General features: G+C 33.3%; 1 protein-coding gene across 1 annotated transcript in view; it reads left to right on the top strand.

Moving 5' to 3' along the window:
- Nucleotides 1-22,034, top strand: part of Aggf1 (angiogenic factor with G-patch and FHA domains 1) — a 38,034-nt gene that overhangs the window by 10,029 nt on the left and 5,971 nt on the right. The window contains exons 5-11 of the mRNA XM_076856068.2: nt 2,154-2,342; nt 4,868-5,189; nt 6,443-6,554; nt 6,908-6,959; nt 13,684-13,785; nt 14,851-15,016; nt 16,207-16,289. Of these exons, the coding sequence (XP_076712183.2) occupies nt 2,154-2,342; nt 4,868-5,189; nt 6,443-6,554; nt 6,908-6,959; nt 13,684-13,785; nt 14,851-15,016; nt 16,207-16,289 (1,026 nt within the window). The remainder of the gene's footprint in view (nt 1-2,153; nt 2,343-4,867; nt 5,190-6,442; nt 6,555-6,907; nt 6,960-13,683; nt 13,786-14,850; nt 15,017-16,206; nt 16,290-22,034) is intronic.

The following is a 22,034-nucleotide window of genomic DNA, read 5'->3' as shown; positions in this document are numbered from 1 at the left end:
TGACAAAAGGATTATAAAATAGCTTGTGATGCTACCCTTTTAGATTTTTGAGTAAGATAAGTTGCTAATTGTGATTATTACAGATCAATATTTTAGAGTAATCTAAATTTTTTTTTTTGTGTGTGTGTGTAATTTTGGTGATTAAAATCCATGGCCTTATGCATGCTCAGCAAGTATTCTACCACTGAGCTACCTCCTGAGCTCTTTTTTTATTTTATTTTGAGACAGGATCTCAATAAGTTGCTTAAGCTGACCTTGAACTTGTAATCATTCTTCTCTGCCTCCTATCTAGGATTATAGGCATGCACTGTTGTACCTGGTTCCTAATAACCTTTTATATGTAAAGTAACATGTTACAATGAATTTTTATTAGTCAAATTAGATCATTAATTGTTTTAAAATATTTAAGAACCTAAGTGTATATATTTTTATTTAAGAAAGTGAAATTGTTAATTATAGGTTAGGGGTGAGATTTAAATTTTCAAATTATTTATTTATTTATTTTTAGTACTGGGGATTGAACCTAAGGGTGCTTTTAACATTGAGCCACATCCCTAGTTGAGATTAGAGATTCCATTAGTACTGTTTAAAAGTCTTTCATGAAGAGATTTTTTTCCCCATGGGAGTATGCTAATTGACATTACTATTTAATGTTCAGAAAGTTAAACTCTTATCCAAAGCTATTATTTGGTTTTAAGGAAAATACTGTTTCCAAGTAGAAATTAGGCTTTGTCATTTTTCTACCTTCCTGCCTGTATCTTTCCTCTTGACATCTGTTCTGTAAGTACATTCTGTATGTTATATTTCTAAGTAGACTAGAAACATTCTTATTTTGCCAGTGTGGTACTAGTTTTCATTTTAATTAAATAACTTTTTTCTTGTATTTTGCAAATGCCTATGTATTGGATTGACATAAATATCAAACTTTAAAGGTCTAAGTTATAAAAGTTCCTTTATACCTAGAAATAAAATGAGAAAGTGTCATTAAATTTCTTAAAGGAAAGATGGTGAAAATTCTAAATATTTTTAAAAATCTGCAAAATGTATGGATTAAAGATGACGTATTGCTGGGCATTGTGGCTCATGCCTATAATCCCAGCAGCTGGGGAGGCTGAGACAGGCGGATCATGAGTTCAAAGCCAGCCTCAGCAACTCAGAGACCCTGGCTCTAAATAAAATATAAAAAAGGGCTGGGGATGTGGCTCAGTGGTTAAGTGCCTCAGGATTAAATCCCTGATACCGAAAAATAAAATAAATAAATTGTAATAGTTAGAAAAATAAATTAATAAATAAGTAAATAAAATAAAACTATCCTTTTCAGAAAGTTTTGCTCCATCTCAGTACATCATATTTTTAGGTGTGTTCTGTATGGATTTATGATATAAATAAAATATAACTGACTCAGTCAAATTTTGGTTTTGGAGTCTTAACCAGTGTCTCATAAATGTAGGTGATTACATAATTTTATCTTTATGGTTTTTAATTCATAATTTGCTAAAATTCATTTGCACATGACTGTCCTACTCAAGTCTTCCTTACTTTAATATAGAATTAATTAGTGAAGGCAATTGTTTACCAGGTTCTTTCTATAGAGTGTTATGTTGTGGTTTTTATAAGTTTTTTTTCTCCCCCTTAAAATTTTCTTACTTTTTTTAATAAACATTAAAGGTAAATCTTGTGTTATTAATACTGAGGGTAGGGGTTGGGGGTTGATGTTATCAGACCATTATTGTGTGGTCATTAAGAATGATGAGTCTGAAATTGCTTCCATATGCAGGTTTTCTAATGCGTGCCTCAGTTTTCATATTTTCAAAAAAGTTTCTTATTATCATTTTTTTGTTAATGTATCAAGTTGAGCCATAAGAAAGTTCAATTTCTTTTAAAGTGAAAAATCATCAAATCGTGGCCATTTCATGTGATTTCATTTAATGTTTAGATTTGCTTTTCATACTAGGAAAATTAAAGCAGATATTGGTAAAGTATTTTGGAAAATTTTTCATATTCTTTTAACTCAGTATCTTCTGAAAATACTACAGTAGTTAAAAGACACACATTTACTGTATTTGAATGGATTTGAAATTTCTGTTAGGTTTGTTTTTTTACTGTATTTTATCATAGATAAATAGAATTTATTGTTTTCTTGACTTTGAAAGGAAAATCAACTATATTATGATCCTTCCACTGGGATTTATTACTACTGTGATGTGGAAAGTGGTCGATATCAATTTCATTCTCGAGTAGACTTGCAACCTTATCAGACTTCTAGTACAAAACAAAGTAAAGATAAAAAATTGAAGAAGAAAAGAAGGGATCCAGATTATTCTATAACAAATGAGGAAAAGGTAATGTCTTTTTAATTTTAAAATGTTACATAATTTCGATAATGTAAGTAAGGCAGCATTTTCTTATGAAACTGAAAATTGTTCTATAACTGATTTTCAATAACATTTTTTAAAATATCAGAATGCAACAATCAAAAAGTTAAGATGGAGTGACCATGGCCTTTTCACAAATTCTCAATCACTAGATAAAGAAGATATGTCTCAAAATTTGGAGGAGGTAAATTTAGGGCAATATTTGCTTTATTTTAAAGATACTTTTAAACCTCACTTTTTGTAGGTGAGAATATATGGATGTGAGCAGTGGTGTGAAGAGACTAGAGTAAATAACTTGAAATGTACATTGTTCCTGAATGCCTACCTGCAAGCCCTTTCTCATCTCTTAGTGGGTATCTAACATTCTATACTGGCAAATAGCTTATTGAAAATAGCACTTTGGACAGTTTCACTCATTTTTCCCCTATACGGTTGTTTAATAAACAATAGTAACAAAATACACAGATTTTATATATGATCTCATATATACATATATATGTGTGTATATATGATATCTATATATGTATATGTATTTTTTTGGGCGGGGGGCTGTAATTTACATGGCCTTCAAAGCTCCTAATAGTTTTTCAGCTTCTTGTCTTTGATGAATTTGTATTACTGGGAGTGTATATACTTTATCACACTGCAAAAGCTTACCTAGTCTCCAAACTGAATTTATGCTGCTATTAAAAATATGTGTATAAGATGCTATCATATTTTTATAAAATAATGGAAGAATATACGGATTCACTTCATCATATTGTTCTAAGATAGAAAATTCAGAGTGTGTTACTAACTTAAGGGAAAAGAGGAATATAATTGCTTCTCCAAGGCTAAAATAACAGAGTTGTCTGTTGTATAAAATGGGGACTATAATTATTTATTTTATTTTTATTTTTAGTGGAGCTGGGGATTGAACTCGGGGCCTTACACATGGTAGGCTGAGCTTATACCCCATGTGTTGTTTTTTTGAAAGTCAGTACAAGAGTTAATTTTAAGTTTTCTTACCACAAAAATATGTAATGCATATGTTAAATAGCTTGATTTAGTCATTTGATGTCTATATAATTCATTTATATATATCATGTTATATATGATAAAAATTTATTTGTGTATTAAAAATAATAGATATGGGACTGGGGTTGTGACTCAGTGGTAGAGCACTTGCCTAGCATGTCCGAGGCACTGGGTTTGATTCTCATGCACCACCTATAAAAATAAATTAAAAAATAAAGGTCTGTAGGCTTCTTGATGTACAAGAGTAATAAAGTACTTAATAGCAACAGAATAAGAACAGAATGTGTTGTAATGCCAGAGGTATATCTACATAAAATTAATGAAAAAAAATCTCCAAGAGTTTGCATAGAATAACAAGAGTGTCTAACTGTGTGATTGAATTTAGGGTGATTTTTTTTTCCTTTTTTCTTCCCTTTAAATATGTAGTTTCTAATTTATTTTTTAATATAATTCACAAAGTATATATGTATGTAGGGTGAAGAGAAAAGAGTAAAGAGTAAAAATCTCAAAAAAATGGTTCATTGACAACCAAAAGAAAAAGTTAAAAAAAATAATAGATTTGTTTTTTTCCATAAAGCATGCTGACTATACCTGTACAAGTTAATAATAGTACAATGCTTATGCCATATAAGTTAAAATTTTGGAAAAAGGAAGATATAAAATTTAGAATAAAAGATAATATAATTTGTCTATATTTTAAAACTTGGGGCACTATGAAGCCTACTTTAAAAATAATCAGGTACATTTCGATTTTTAAATTCATGTATATGTAAAATCAGTTCTATATTTTATTTGCATATTGACTTGCTATTTGGTAAGAGATTGAAAGGAAAATTTAAAGTAGGTAGGTGCTTTCTCTAGCCCTACACTGTCCAATAAGGTAGCTCTCTTAGCTCCATGTGGCTCTTGACCTTTTGAAATGAAGCTAGACCAAATTTGGTATGTTGTATGTATAAAATATGTCTGGATTTTGAAGTCTTCTTAGAAAAAATGGAAACGTTCTCATTAATAATTTTTCTTTTTAAAGTACGGCCTCTAGGAAATTTAAAACTACAAATGTGGCTTATGTTATATTTTTATTCGATAGTATATTTTTATAGTATAGGTTATAACATGGTCCAAGCAATACATATTGACCGCCTGGACGGAGTAATATTAGGACATTGAGAATAAATAGGGGAGACAGATTTGGAATCAGTTGTAGATGGAGTCTGTAGCACTTGGTAATTGACTCCATGTAGTGGTTAAGGGGTGTCAATGATAGGTATAAGATTTTTAATTTGGATAATAAGAGGATGATAATGTCATTCATTAACTGAGAAGAGGAATATGAGAGAAAGAGTAGGCACAGTTTATAACTTTTGTTTTTTCACTATACATTATATCTTTACATTCATTGAAACTTCATATAATAATAAAAGAGACTGATGTTTAAAGTTATTATCCCCTGCTTCCACATATCTATTCCTTTCCAGGATTTGAATTCAGAAGATCAGAAAGCCTCCAGTGTTGAATATGTAAACTGCAGTGAAGGAGAAAATGTGAAAAAGAAGGCCAAAATAGACATTCATCACAAAAATAATTCCCCTAAACTCACTGTTCCAGTTAGTGGAAATGCTATAGCATCTCCTCTTAATGAGAACATCTGTAATTCAGCTTCACTTAAAGATGAGAAAATCTTAGAGAGTGATAGTGAGCCAGAAGAAGGTGAAATTACAGACTCTCAAACAGAGGACAGTTATGATGAGGGTAATACCAGTGAAGACAGTGTAACTGCAGAAGAAACAGAGGAGGAAGGTAAGTAAGTAACCATTGAGTTTTAATTAAATACAACTCAGTCTGGTAATTATAAAAGAACAAAACAGTTAAAAGTGTTAGTAACTCATAGAATATCTGCCCAAAATAAAGTGAATGTTTTGTTGATATTGTTGAAAATTATGTGAACTTACTTGGTAAATTTTAGAAAGAAGAATGTGAATAAATGAATAATACTTTGGACCTTAAGAAAGTTTCATTGTATCAAATAGCCTAATCAATAGAACAGAAAACCAAACTTCCTACACTCTAACTTGAAAGTATATATTAAAGCTATTTAGTGGATTGGATACTTTTTACAACATATGAAGAAAAAGTAAGTTTTGTTTAAAAAGTGTAGCTCATGAATTCAGTTACATATGTATTATGGCAAATCTAGTATTTTTTACACACAGATATAAAGGCATACTTTTAAAACACAGGATTTCATATTATAGTATATGAATTAATTTTGTTCTTTTGTTCTTAGTGGGATTTCTCTTATTTTTAATAAGTGGACTAAAATTTTCTAGCTTAAAATAAAAAAAAATTTGTTTGAGAATATTTTCAAATTTCAAGACCTTAAGAAAGTTAGTTTATTTATTTTCTGATAGATGCTTAATGTACTGCACACCTTATGCTATTCACTGTAATAATAGCATTAGGCTTATTCATTCTTATATAAATATCACAGAATTAAAGACATTTGTTTTAGTTGGATTGAAAGTTTTTTGTTTGTTTGTTTTTTGTATGGTAGGCAAGCACTGTACCACTGAAGTCCACCTCCAACTCCAGAATTAAGATTTTTGACCAGTACTTTTTTTTTTTTTTTGTACTTGGGATTGAACCCAGGGGCACTTAACCACTGAGCCACATCCCCAGCCCTTTTTATTTATTTATTTTTTTTCCTGAGATAGCATCTTGCTAAGTTGCTGAGGACTTTGCTAAGTTGCTGAGGCTGGCTTTGAACTTTTGATCCTCCTGCCTCAGCTTCCTGAGCTGCTGAGATTATAGGTGTACACCACTGTGCCCAGCAATCAGTACATTTTTTATTTGAGTATGTGTGGTACTGGGGATTGGGTTCAGGCCTCGTGCTTACTAAGACCATGCTTTACCATTGAGCAATAACCCTGGTCCTGATGAAAAACATTTTTTGTTCTGTTTTGTTTTTAAGGATGCCTCCTTTATATCCAGGTAAATTTTATTTTATTTGCATAGCATTTGAATTAATGTTTGCCTATTTCTTTCCTTGGCAGATGAAGAAAAAATTTGGCCCCCATGTATTAGAGTAATTGTTATTAGATCACCAGTGCTGCAGACAGGATCTCTTTTTATTATTACAGCTGTAAACCCTGCTACAATTGGAAGGTAAAAATGGTTAATATTATTATAGCATTCTTTAATTTATTTCAGAGAAGCTTTATCATGCTAGTATTATGTATCAAACATTGTTTTATGTGCTGTGGATACAAGGAGGACTAAGGTAAAGTTTCTACCCAGAGAAAGCACATTTGAAGAAAAAAGGACATATAAACAAAGAATTACTATGTGAAAGCATAGCAAATCTAAAATAGCAGTAAGGATAATCTATAATCAAGAGATCTAACATGAGGCCTTGCCTTTCAACATCCACTTAAAAAAATTCTTACCATATCAGTCTTTAAGTATTTTATTTATATATGCTTCAAAAATTGTTAATGACACTCTACTCAATTCTGCAGAGAAAAAGATATGGAGCATACTCTCCGAATCCCTGAGGTTGGTGTCAGTAAGGTAAGATCTTTGATTTCTCAAGTATAGCCTCCTAGATATAATTTTAAAAATCATCATTTCATTAAAATTTTAAAAAATCATTATAGTAGAAAGTTTAAAGTTTTTCTCATTAAATAAAAAAATTAATGTTTAGTATAGTTATGGTAATAAAGGCAGTGCAAATTTATTTATTGCAATGTTGAGGAAATAAAAATTTTTTATCACAATTTCAGTAAACTAAATTTGTGCGTGTGTGCACGAGAGAGAGAGAGAGAGAGAGAGAGAGAGAGTGAGTTTGTGGGTGTGTGTGTAGGGGGCGAGTTGCAGCGGAGACAAACAGGCTGATCTTGAACTTGTGAGTTCAAATGATCTTCCTGCCTCAGCCTCACAAGAAGCTGGGACTAGGGGCTGGGGTTGTGGCTTAGCAGTACAGCTCTCGTCTAGCACGTGCGAGGTGCTGGGTTTGATCCTCAGCACCACATAAAAAATGAATAAATAAAATAAAGGCATTGTGTTCATCTACAACTAAAAAAATATTTAAAAAAAAAAGGAACTGGGACTATAGGCATGCTACTGCATCTTGCTAATCTGAATCAGGAGTAGAAAATGTGGATTTATTTAATCTAAGTGTTAAAATGGTAGTCATTTGACACATGTTTTTTGAGCAAATATGATACAGTAGACCTAGATTCAGGCTACTCTAGTAGGTATAACTTTGGGCTCAAAGTATGCTGCCCAATCTGCCTCCTGCCTCCCTCTCCTAAGCTCTTGGTCTTGGAATGGAACTCAGGGCTTCTAGCATGTTCAGCAAGCACACTATCCTTGAGCTACATCTCCAGCCCAGAGTCCAAAATATTTTATAATTTATGAATAATTTTATCGTCTACCACCTGTGGCTCTTATTTTCCAGTTGAGCCTCCAGTGGCTTCAGGGAAACAAACAGTGGTTTTTTAAAAACAAACAATAAAAATAGAATTATGATTTAAGATAAAAATAGAAAGACACAAGCCAGGCTCAGTGTCCTAGACTTGTAGTCCCACCACTTGAGAGGCTGAAGCCAGAGGATCATTTGAACGCAGACATTCAGAACCAGATTGAGCAAGACAGCAAAACCCTCTTTCAAACAAAACAGAACAAAACAAACCCCAAAAGATTTAGCTATTGAGGCTTTGTTATAAAGTTCATATCTCTTTCTTTTTTTTCCCTTCTTTTTGAACTTTTTCCTGTTGTTTTTCCTTCTCCCTTCTTATGGTTGCTAACTCTTTTTATTCCTTTGCTAAATTTTATTTATTTATTTATTTATTTATACATACATACATACATACATTGCCAGGGCCTTGCACATGGTAGGCAAACCTGCTATTACTGACTATACCTCTAGTTCCCATTTTGTTTTTATTTAATGGAGTAGAATATCAATCTAAAATAGATTTATATGATTTTTGCTTTTAGGGAATGAAATTTGATTCCACTTATTAGTTTGAAAGCCTAATTACTTTTACAATTTTGGTATTTGTTTAGATGAAGGAAAATTCTGATAATATTAACTCTAATCAAATTATCTTACATTTAAAAATTTTTCTATGACCCATGTTTCCTGTTCTGCAAAGAAAACTTAATCTGTAATTTAAGTAGTAAAGAAGATCTTCTCCACCATCAATCTAAAATATAGGTAGTTCCTTAGTGACATCTGTTTTTTTTCTTTTAAATTAATATCCATTGGTGGAATAGCTAGTTTGTTGGCAAAATTGGTACTACATATCTATGTGGATGAAAAATACTTATTGAAAAAACCCCTCATATTAATGTTATGGGAACAAACAAATATTCAGATATTTAACCCCAGGACAGATTTCCTGAGTTAAAAATATGACTAAAGCCACACAATAGTTATGACTAAGTATGAAGTACTTCATAGTAAGTATAAAGTAGGCTAAATAGTTTGTTTTTAGTTGTTGATAGACCTTTATTTTATTTATTTATATGCAGTGCTGAGAATTAAACCCAGTGCCTCACACATGCCAGGCTAGTGCGATACTGCTGAGACCCAGCCTCAGCCCGTGGATAAATAGTTTTGACTAAATATGAAGCTTTTGTATGTTAAAAAAAAAGTTTAAGAGCCTGACTGGGACAGCCACAACAAATGTGACAAAATATATTTCCTTTTTACTTTAAAAATTGCACAAAAGTTTATGTTCTCAAACCCCATTGTGACACTGATAGGTAAGTGAGCAAAGGATTTTCACAGTAGGCAATTCACAATAGAGGAAATATCGTGATTAATAAATGAAAAACATTCAATCTTTCTAGTAATCTAAACAATAGAGAAGAAACCAATTTGTCATTTTTTTCATCATATTCATTAAAAGTATTTACTATTGTTGGGAGATAATTTAGAAGAGTTATTTGGAATAGGATTTAGCAGTGTCAAAAGACTTGAAACTCTTTAAACCCTTAGATATTGTTATTATTCTGAACAGCCTAATTTTAAAAAAATACACAAAGGACATAAAGAGAAAAGTTATAGATAAACCCAAATGGTTAATACAAGGTTTTTAGTAGTAATCAGAGAAATGAAAATTAAAATCACAATGATAAGATTTCATTTCATACCTGCAAGGTTAACAAAAATTTAAATTCTGACAATACCAAGTTTTGGTTAAGGATGCTTAGAGTGACAAGAATTCTCATAGAGTCCTTGTGGGAATATAATCAGCACTTTGGAAAGCAATATAGCTTCCCTGTCACACATGAAGTCCTGAGTTCAATCCTCAGCACCACATAAAAACAAACAAACAAATAAAGCAATGTGGCAATATCTAGATTAAGATTTGCATATGTTATGATTTAGTAATTATTTTCCTAGGTTTATACCCTAGAAAAACACTTGAATGATACACAAAGAGATTAAATGTATAAGAAGCCTCAGCAATTAAAATAAATAAATAAAACCCTAAAAAACATGGATGTTCATTTTTAGAAGACTATATTGTAGGTTTTACAGCCATATAGCAGGTTCAGCAAAGTGAGTACAGTACAACTCTGCCCCCAAACTGGATGAACCTCATGATATAATGTTAAACCTAAGAGGCAAAGATGAATGTAAAACAAAATGCTGTGGAACCAGGAAGGAGTGATCAGTCTTGAGTACTGATAATCTGGAAAATGCTGAAAAGTTGGCCTTCAGTGTTTCAAATTACCTTTTTATTAAAATTTTTAATAATATGGACAACTACATTAGGTGAAAAAATTTAAATAATATTAATAATCTCAAGTATGTTTAAAAAGTAAAACAGGATATATATTAAATATAATAGTAGTTAAAAGTGAAGGGTTGGAATATAGCTCAGTGGCAAAGCATCTGACTTGCATTCCCAAAGCCCTGGGAATGAAAAAAAAAAAAGTGAAATTGTAGATGAATTTTCTTTCTATAGCCTTTATTATTTCTACCAGAATCATGTATAATTTGTATTCAGAAAACTGTTTTAAAAATGATGAAATTTAATCAAGTATGGTGGCACACACCTGTGATCCTAGTGACTTTGGAAGCTGAGGCAGGAGGATTGCAAGTTCAAAGCCAGCCTCAGCAACTTCATAAGACCTTTTCTCTAAATAAAACATAAAAAGGTCTGGGGATGTGATTCAGGGATTAAAAGCACTTGGGTTTGGGCTGGGGATGTGGCTCAAGTGGTAGCGCGTGCTAGCCTGACATGCGTGCGGCCCAGGTTTGATCCTCAGCTCCACATACAAACAAAGATGTTGTGTCCGCCAAAAACTAAAAAATAAATATTAAAATTCTCTCTCTCTCTCTCTCTCTCTCTCTCTTTCTTCAAAAAAAAAAAAAAAAAAAAAGAGCACTTGGGTTCAATCCCTGGTACCAAAAATAAATAATCAAGACTAAAGCCCACTTCATTATATCATCAGTGGTTTTTTGTTTTGGTTCTTTTTTCCTCATATTTTTTTTAATTAAAGTATTATAGGTACACATAATAATGAGATTTGTTGTTATATATTCATACATGCACACAGTATAATAATGTAACTTGGCCAGTATATATTCCCTACTGTTTCCCCTTTCCCTCCCTTCTCTCCCCCAGTCCCTTTCCTGTAGTCTATTGATATCCCTTTCATTTTCATGAGATCCCTTGGCAACTTTTCTTATCCTTTTCTTCTCAGTTTCCACATCTGAGAGAAAACCCTTGACTTTCTTAGTATGGCTTATTTTGTTTAATATAATGTTCTCAAGTTCCATCCATTTTTCCTGCAGATGATGTAGTTTCATTCTTCTTTATCACTGTATAAAACTCCAGTGCAGTTTTTTTAATACAATTATCTATTGACATACACTTAGGCTAGTTTCATTGTTTCAACTATTGTGAATTGTGTTGTTATAAAGATGGGTATAAATTTATAGTGATAAATATATGATGCTGACTTTATTTAATACGTAAGGATAAACTCCAAGGAGTTGTATAGCTGGATCGTATGGTGGTTCTATTCCTTATCTTTTTTTAAAAAATATTTTTATATATATTTTTTATTTATATATAATAGCAGAATGTATTATAACTCTTATTACATATATATAGCTCAATTTTTTATATCTCTGGTTGAACACATAGTATACTCACACCAATTCTTGTCCTCATACATGTACTTTGGATAATAATGATCATCACATTCAACCATCATTAATTATCCCCTGCCCCCTCCTTTTCCCTCCCACCCCCTCACAAATCTATTTTTAAAGTTAAAATTTGTCAAAATAGGGGTGCAAACATGGACCATACATAGTGCCATTTGGAGTCAATAGAAATGTAAAAACGGTAAAGATTCATTTTGAAATCATAGCTGCATAAAATTAATTGTAGTACATATTATATTACTTTGATAATTTCATAGCCACTTCCTTTTGCTATTTCTGTGAGCTTTACCATCGTTTAGTTGATCTGCAGTTCTCTTCTCATGTATTTCGTTGAATATAACATTATCATACAAAGTATGTGCTAATTGACTGTTTATGTTATTGGTAAGGCTTCCAGTAGATAGCAGGAAGCCTTACCAATAACATAAACCAATAACCTGGGGGATTTTCAGAAGGTAGGAGCTTTAATTTACCGTTCTTTTATCTCTCTTATTCAGCACAATAGTGACCCTTCAATAAACATTTATCCAATGACTAAGTACTGATACTGTTGCCATTTCCTAAACATGGACCATAAAAATAACTTAAGAAAAACTTGTAGTAGCCATAGGAGCTAGAAAGGATAGATTAGAGACATGAAAGAGAAATTCCATTACAGAAGCAACAAATTCGGACTTGGGTTTGGGTTTTTTTTTTTTTTTTTTTAATATTTGTTTTTGTTTTATTTTTTTTATCAGCAAAGTAACATGTTTTATTGAACATGTTACAAGAATTTAGTCAAAAAGATCAAAGCCCATGTCTTCATCGAATTCTTCAGATTCTTCTTTCTTTGCTTCCACTTTCTTCTCAGCTGGAGCAGCCCCCATGGAGGGAGTAGGACCTCCTGCTGGTGTTGTACCAGCTGCTGCAGTTGGCCCACCAGCCCCTAAGTTGCTAATATTTTTAAATTTTTGATGTACCTTTATTTTTGATTTATTTATATGAGGTGCTGAAGAGCGAACCCAGTGCCTCACACATGCTAGGCTAGTGCTCTGCCACTGAGCCAAACCCCAGCCCCTCCATTCCTTGTCTTTTGAGGACTCTACACAGTTCTTTCCATACTGGTTGTACTAATTCACAATCTCACCAACAGTGTAAAAGTGTTCCATTTTTCCACATCCTCTTCAGCATTTATTTATTTTTGGTGGAACTGGAGATTGAACTCAGGGCCTCACATGTGCTAGGCAAGCACTTTTACCACTGAGCCACATCCCTAGCCCTTAGCATTTATTATTGTATTCTTTTTTTTATTTTTTTTTTTGGTACCAGGGATTGAACTCAGGGGCACTTAACCACTAAGCTGAGTTGCTTGGGGCCTCAATAAGGAGCTGAGGCTGGCTTTGAACTCTCGATCCTCCTGCCTCAGTCTTCGTAGCTGCTAGATTACAGGCATGTGCCACCATACCATATTATTATATTCTTATTGGCTGCCATTTTAACTGAAATGAAATGAAATTTCAGTATAGTTTTGATTTGCATTTCCCTAATTGCTAAAGATGTTGAATAATTTTTTCATTTATTTGTTGGCCATTTTGTATTTCTTCTCTTGAGAAATGTCTGTTTAGATTATTCGCCTATTTAATAATTGGGTTATTTGTCTTTTGGTTTTAAGTTTTTGGAGTCCTTTATATATTTCTGAATATTAATCCTGTTCGAAGAGCAGCTAGCAATGATTTTTTCCCATTCTTTCTTCACATTCTTGTTTCCTTTGCTGTGCAAAGCTTTTTGATTTGATGCCATCACATTTATTAATTCTTGGTATTATTTCCTGAGCTTTAGGAATCTATTGAGGAAGTCGTTGCCTATGTCTATATTTCAGAATGTTAACCCTATGTTTTCTTTTAGGAATTGCACAGTTTCTGGTCTAATTCCTAGGTCTTTGATCCATTTTGAGTTGAGTTTTGTGAAGGGTGATATATAGGGATCTAGTCCCATTTTTCTACATTGTTATCCATGCTTTAAAACACACACACACACACACACACACACACACACACGAAAAACCATAGTACTTTTTTTTTTTTTAGTACTTTTTAATTGTTTGGTTTCTTTTCTCTTAAGTTTCACGCAGAAATTTATTTTGATCATGACTTACAAAGCTATGTCCTTGTGGATCAAGGCAGTCAGAATGGCACAATTGTTAATGGAAAACAGATTCTTCAGGTGAGTGAATATGTATTATTTGCCTGTACTTATTTTTATTAAAACTAACTGAAATTATTTTAAAACTGAACTGAAAGCTTTTATTCCTTTAGCCATAGTCGTTATAAATATCGTTAGATTCAGATCAGTGTTGAAGTCCAAATGTGTTACTTGGAAGGAAATTTTCAGGAAGGACTAAATCAAAGTACATAATGAGTGGATTCTTAGCTGTTGAATTTGGGGTTCTAATGATATATCTGTGCCTTATTTTTAGATATGTATATACTGTAAAACTATTTAAATATTCTTACATAGCTTTAGGGGCCTTTTTATTTTCCTTTTTGCAGTTTTGTGGATTGAAACTTGGGCCTTGTGCATGCTAAATAAATAATCTACCAGTGAGCTACACTCCCAGTGTTTATTTTTTTCTTTTTAATTGTTTTAATGGAAATGTTCCTAAACTGGAAACTCCTTGAAAGCAGAGGTTATATGTATCCAGTTAATATTCATATATCTTTAGCATGTAACAAAGTTCTTGGCATATAGTGAAAAAATATACAGAATTAGAAGAGAGAGGCCTTATTTTTATTAAGAGTAGCAAATGAAAAAAAATTATTGAGAAAAGAAGAGGGAGGAAAAAAAGGAGATATGGCATACTTATCCCTTTGTCCTAATACTTCATCTTTTTGACTGTAATGATAATGTGTTTTGGTACCAAGTTGTTTGAAGTTCAGAGTTGGGTGTTTCTTTTGGTTTGGGCACGAAGTTAAGGAGATTTTTATGTTTTAATAAGATAGAAATTATAAATTGCTCAGTTCAGGGATCTTCTCCACTGTAGAAAACTTTTACTTTTCTTGGTGCTGAGGTTTGAATCCAGGACCTGTTAAGCATGCTGTCTACCACTGAGCTATATTCCTAATTTATTGTAGATTATTATTTATGGGTCATTCATGAAGTTATAGAAGTGTGTGCATATCTCATTGAGAACCATTTTAAATATTTATTTTAATCTGACATTACTTATAGTGGACATAAAATACAATATGTGACTGTTTTGGTTTGTTTTATTAAATTTTCTCCCTCTAGCCAAAAACTAAATGTGATCCTTATGTACTTGAGCATGGAGATGAAGTGAAAATTGGAGAGACTGTGTTGTCCTTTCACATTCACCCTGGCAGTGATACCTGTGATGGCTGTGAACCAGGGCAGGTTAGAGCTCACCTTCGCCTTGATAAGAAAGATGAGTCTTTTGGTATGTGAAACATATTGTTAAACGTGGTATGACTGATACATCTTTAAAATATTTAGTTCTAACACTTAGTTAATATATTTAGTGACTTAAGCTGGGCATGGTGTCACAGCCTTTGTCCCAGCATCTTAGCACGCTGAGAAAGAAGGACAATAAGTTCAAAGCCAGCCTCAGCAACTTAGCAAGGCCCTAAGTAACTTAGCAAGACCCTGTCTCAAAATAAAATATATAAAAAATATTTGAGGTAAATATGTGTTAATTAGCTTGATTTGGCCATTCTGCAATGTGTGTATATATTAGAATTTCATCATGCATATAATATATATACAAGTTTTGTCAATTCAAGTGAACAGATGATTTTAAAAGTGACATAGTAAAGATTCATTTCCTCTTTTTTTTTTTTTTTTAATCTTCATTTTGTGGTGCTAGAGTTTGAAACTAGGACCTCACTCATGCTAAGCACATGCTCTGTCTATATCCACAGCCTGGTTTCCTTTTAATATCTGTTTACTGATGTGAGAAAGGTATCCATAGTTGAATCTTGTCTTTTTTTTTCCTGGTACTGGGATTGAACCCAGGGCCTTACACCTGCTAGGCAAGTGTTCTACCAATGAGTTATTTCCCTGGCCTGCCTTTTTTATTTAACACTAACATAGAAAATATTGTACCAAAAGTGTTAAGGGTTATTTGTTGATGGGTTTTCTGTTCTATTGATAGTTGATATTTGTATATTGTTGGTATATGCCAATTTTTAAAATAATAAATATCAATCTGTAGGGTATTGCTGTAGTGCTTTAATCTCACCTATCTAAAGCCTCAGAAGTTTAAGTAGAGACTTTGAACAAGTAAGCAGTCATCTTTTTAGACATCACTTTTTCTTATAAATAAAAAGTATGCATATTCATTGATTAATTTTTCTAATTAATTTGCAAGTGAATGTGGCCCATTACATAACAACATGAATCTTTGGTTTACTTTCAAAATAGGTTAAGTTTCCAAATAGGGTACTAATATTACCAATGTTTTGCCTTTTGTGTGTGTGTGGAGGGGTACTGGGGATTGAACCCAGGGGTCCTCTACCACTGAGTTATGTCGATGCCAGCCTTTTAAGTTAACATTAGTATTAACTTTCTACAAAGTCTATTATATGTATTGGATTTTTTTTAAAACCAAAGACAATTTTTTCTTTTTAGTTGGCCCAGCATTAAGTAAGGAAGAAAAAGAGTTGGAAAGAAGAAAAGAATTAAAGAAAATAAGGGTAAAATATGGTTTGCAGGTAAGGATGTTAAATATTGTCTCATATGTTGAACTGTACAATTGGTTTTGAATAGAAATGCCTTCAGAATGCTAAGTACATTATATATAATAAAAGAACTATTTAGTGTGATTTTGAGGTTTATGTAATTTCTATTAGTTTTGGTATTCATAATCTAATAACTGCTGAGGTTAGAGTAGGAAAATGGTAATCATAATCTGCATTGAGTAGACATTTCTGGTTTTTAAAAAATTTGCATTAAGATGCCATAGAAAAACATAAAAGAATAATTTTATCTGATCACAAGACTTATTATAAACTAGCAACTAAGACATTATCATACTGGCATAAAGATAAAGCATATAGCTGATGGAACTTGTGTCTAGGAAAATGTAAATAAGTATATATATATGCACACAAACACACATATACATTTTTATATGTACATATATATATATATGGACAATTGATTTTAAACAAGGATATGAAAGGTTGTTTTTTTCCATTAAATATTGCTAGAATAATTGAATGGCAATATGTAAAAGAAAGAATGAACAACAGCAACAAAGAATGTTGATCCATGTCTTATATCTTGTACAAAAATTACAGATATAAATGTAAAATCTAAAACTTTTAAACTAGAAACCTTTTAATAAAAAATAAGGTTTATCTAACACCAAAAGCACAATCTATAAGAATAAATTGATAATCTACACTTCCTCAAGTTTAAAACTTCATTTATAAGAATGAAAAGACAAGCCATAGACTGGGAAATATATTTGCAAATCGTGTCTGATAAAAGACATATATCTAGAACATATAAACTCAAAACTCAGTAATGAGAGAACAGTTAAAGAATGGATTGTCTTGCACAGTGATGGACATCTATAGTCCCAGCTACTTGGGAGATTGGCTCAGAAGGATCACTTTAGCCCCAGAGCAAAAGGCCCAGTTTGGGTAACTTTTTTTTTTTTTGGTAAACCAAGGATTGAACCCAGGGGTGCTTAACCATGGAATCACATCTCTAGCCCTTTTTATTTTTCATTTTGAGACAGGGTCTTATTAAATTGTTAAGGACCTTGTTAAGTCACTGAGGCTCACCTTGAATTTGCAATTCTCCTGCCCCAGCCTTCCAAGTCTCTGGGATTACTGGGCAAAATATTTGAATAGACACTTTACCAAAGAAGATATGTAGATGGCAAATAAATATGAGAATACTTTCAGTATTTTAGGCCTTAAGGAAATGTTAATTAAAACCACAGTGAGATATTATTTAAACATCTATTGGAATGCTAAAAATTTTTAAACATATATTAGGTCGTAGAAGGTGAGAAACTGGAACTCACATACTGCTGTTAGGAATGTAAAATGTTGTAGCTGCTTTGGAAAAAAGTTTGGTTGTTTTTTAAAAAGCTTAATGGTTTGGGCTGTCCTTCAGGGGTAGAGCACTTGCTCAACATGTGCAAGACCCTAAGTTAGATCCCTAGCCCCACAAAACAAAACAGAAGTTAAAAATACACCTACTGGGCTGAGGTTGTGGTTCAGTGGTAGAGCGCTTGTCTAGCATGTGCGAGGCTCTGGGTTTGATTCTTAGCACCAGATATAAATAAGTAAATAAAATAAAGGTCCATGAACAACTAATAAAAATATTTAAAAAACTACACCTACTATGATTCATCCATTCCACTTCAGGAACGAGAAATTCAAGCATATTTTTTTATTTTGGCTTTTTAAAAAAATTGTTCTTTTTAGATATACATGACAGTAGAGTGTATTTTGACATACATGCATATTTTGATTCAGAGACTAATAAAGAAATGTTCATAGCTGCATTTTTTTTTTTAAAGGTGGTTCAAAGCTACATTTCATGTATTCTCTGTTGTGGTTGTAATTCACTTGTTAATTTGGGATAGTCTTTTTTGAGATCTTGTGCTATCCCAAAGTCTGAGTTACTTTATTCCTCTTCTAGGAGTGTGCTCAAGGACAGATAACTCTTCCTAGGATGAGGAAGAAAGGCAATACTGTTTCCCGAGGATTAAGGAAGGGGAGAGATTAAGGAGGAGCAAGGAGCAAGGAAGAGAAAGAAACATGTCCATTTAAAAAATAAGCTGTAGTGGCAGAGCAGTAGGGCTATATTTAAAGCATAAAGTAGACCACTGTTACATTTCCCACTGTCAATTTCTACATTCCTCTGGGCATGGTGGCACATGCCTGTAATCCCAGCAGCTTGGGAGGCTGAGGCAGGGGGATCATGAGTTTAAAGCCAGCCTCAGCAACTCAGCAAGACCCTGTCTCTAAATAAAATATTTTTAAAAAGGGCTGGTGATGTAGCTTAGTGGTTAAGCACCCTGGGTTCAATCCCTGGTATTAAAAAAAAAAAAATTCTACATTTCATTTCTATGGAAAAGTGGGCAATGACATCTCCAAGTTACTTTCTGATGAGAGAGGATGAAGTTTGGGAAAGTAACTCAAAGTCCTTCTTCTATATCAGGTGGAGTATGGACAGTTAAGAGTGTTCTGGAACAGGGCAGTGCATATGTCCACAATGGCAGATGGCAGGTGACTGGACAAGACAGTCAAGGATCATGCTAAGACAACAGTAAACAAGATAGCAAAGTATTACTTTTTTGTAAACAATTAGCACAAAAGCAATTAGTATTTCAGCCAGTCTCTGAAAATTATGAAGATAGTAATTTATAATCATATCAGTGAAAAACAGGAGTTTATCTATATAGGAGGTTAGGAAGATTTGTAGGTCTATGAGATGAGACTCAAGTTAACTCAGGACAAATCTATTAGGCATTCCTTACTTTATGTTTCCAACTTAACTTTTGGTAGGGCTGACACACATCTTAAGTTACATTTAAAAAAAGAAAAAACGTTGTCTTTCCTTTCAAATGTCCATGTAGGGCTATGCTTTGGTTTTATTCTTCTGTCAGGTGTTTTAAGACCAAGTTGGTCAAAATTGACCTTGTTCCTATCTACTGTTCCTATCTACTGTCAGCTGAGCCAGGCGCAAGACCCTGTTTCTAAATAAAATACAAAAAAGAGCTGAGGGTGAGAGGTGAGAGGTATAGTTCAGTGGTTAAGCGCCCCTGGGTTCAACCCCGGGACTAAAAAAAAAAAAAAAAAGAATCAGCCGAGATTCCTCAGATCACTCTTGTGAACACTTGCAAAGCTTGGCTCCTTTAGCTTTCCTTTACCAGTTGTGCCATCTGCCAGGATGGGTCAGGGTCTTGCTGACCGTACATGGCTTCCCTTGGAAGCATTAGGGACATTCTTCTATCCAATGACTCTCCTCTTTGCAGAATGTGCACTGGTTGGATTCTTGTTCTCTGGGGTCCTCTCGATCTCCCTAATCAGCAGATTGGGTGACTCACTGGAGTTGCAGGGCACAGAGAGGTGTCACATCATTCTCTGGGTCCTGGCTGGCCTTAGAGGGCAAGGGCCAAAATGTTGATTGCTTTTCCCTTGGCCGTTTTACTTCCTTGACTTTGGTTTCCAAGTTTTTTGTTTTAAACATCCAGCAGACCAGTCTTAAAGTGGAAGCAATGGGTTATAACTATATGGTTATAAATAAGTGGGTTATATCTATAATTTCAGTTACTCTTTCCTTTAATTGAAATCAGTATTAATACTGCAAGTCAGCATTCAAATTAATTAATGTTTTTCTGTGAGAAGTAATATTTCTGTAAAACCACTAACGGGCAATAGTTATAAAACAAAACTGACAATCGTAAATGTCCATTATACATGGATAAATAAACCACAGTACAGTTGTATAGTGGAAAACTATTTATTGATAAAAAAGGAAGAACTGTTGATATAGCCTACCACCTTAGTGAATCTCAAAATAATTATGTTGGGTGAAAGAAGACAGTCAAATGAGTACATACAGTGTGCTTTCACTTGTGAAGCAGGTTCACTGTCTACTAGTTTCCAACTAGTATTGAGTCTATTGAGAAAGATGACACTCGTATATAACCAGTTATGTGAAACAGATTTATTACTTATAGATAAGCAACAAGGAGTAGCAGAAGCTAAGATTCATATAAACTAGTCCCCAGGACTCAGAAACCTGATTCTGGGTGGATGGAGTGTCAACCATTTGTGTTCCACTTACACTGCAGATGAGGAACCCTAGAAAGCAACCTGCTTATACATGAAGTCATGTGACTCACTGGGCTGAAGTGTTGGAAGAAAATCCTGTTTCTAGGTGGGGACTGGAACAGAGCCTGGGCTCTTAAAATCAGTCCTTCCATATCTCAGGGTTTTACATTCCCAACACATTCCACAGTTAGTTTTAAGAACTACAAGTGAGAAAGGGGGAGAATTGGGTTGGTCCAAGGCTACGCAGAGAACTGTCCTGCACCATTTATATAAACTTTTAGATGAGCAAACTGAAATATTTTAACAAAAAGATTTTGTTTTCTGAACACAAAGGAGGATGGACACACAGGGAAGGTCTGGAGGATTGGGTTTCAAAAGGGATAGGGAGGGCTAGAAATGTAGCTCAGTGGTAGGGTGCTTGCCTTGATATGCAAGGCCCTGGGTTCTGTCCTTAACATTGCAAAAACAAACAAACCAACAAACAAAAACCAAACAACCAAAGATGGAAAGGGAAACTTTGGGGGAAGGTGGATGTGTTTATTTTCTTGCATGTAGTGATTATTTCATAGGTATGTCAAGTCTTCAAAGTATCTCATTGTACATTGAATGTATAATTTACTGTTGTTAATGATACTTCATTAAAGCTGTTAAAAAAGTTACCATTTAAATCCTTTAAGAAGAGCAGGAAGGAAATTAGTGTTTCCACTTTACTTTTGAAAAACTGAAGCTCATTGTCCCCAAACACTAAATGGCAGAGCTAGACATCATATAGGTATTAAGCATGATTGTCCAGTGCTTTTTACTCTTCATGATGATGTCGAATAAGAAGTTGCTACCACCCAACTTTCCATCATGTTGGCTTAGGTACCAACTTCCTCAACAAGACTCCTAAAACACAAGAGGTAAAATCAAGAATCAATAAATGGGATTGTTTCAAACTAAAAAGTTTCTTCACAGCAAAGGAAACAATGTGAAGATACAGCTTACAGAGTGGGAGAAATCTTTGCCTGTTGCACCTCACATATAGCAATAATCTCCAGGATATATAAAGAACACAAGAAACTTTACAACATTTACTCAATAAATGGGCAAAGGAACTGAACAGGCACTTCACAGAAGAAATATGAATGGTCAACAAATGTATGAAAATACTTTCAACATCTCTAGCAATTAGAGAAATGTAATTTAAAATTATAATGAGATTTCATCTCACTGCAGTTTAGAAGGAAATGATAGAGAATAAAATGTTCCCTGAAAATTTATCTATCTATCTACTTATTTATTTATTGGTATAGGAATGCTCAACCACTGAGCCATTTTTCCAACCCTTTTTATATTTTATTTTGAGATAGGGTCTCCCTAAGTTGTTATGGCCTTGCTAAATTGCCGAGTCTGGCTTTGAACTCCTGATCCTCCTGCCTCAGCCTCCCCAGCCACTGGGATTACAGGCATGCGCCACCATGCCTGGCTTTGGAAAATTTTGACTCAGTTTTTATATTGTCTTTTGGGGGGAAAAACTAACTTGGGTAGATGGTTTCATAATTTTCTTTTCTGTTTAATAACAAAACTTCTGCAATACTTTCCTTGAGTTATTCTTTAGTTCGTAGTATCTCTGGATCAATGTCATAGTTTTTATGTAAAGATCAATTAGAAGCA

Source organism: Callospermophilus lateralis, chromosome 5, assembly GCF_048772815.1.
Source record: "Callospermophilus lateralis isolate mCalLat2 chromosome 5, mCalLat2.hap1, whole genome shotgun sequence".
Lineage (NCBI taxonomy): Eukaryota > Metazoa > Chordata > Mammalia > Rodentia > Sciuridae > Callospermophilus > Callospermophilus lateralis.
Note: the sequence above shows the minus strand (reverse complement) of the source record. Positions and strands in the feature narration are given on the sequence as shown.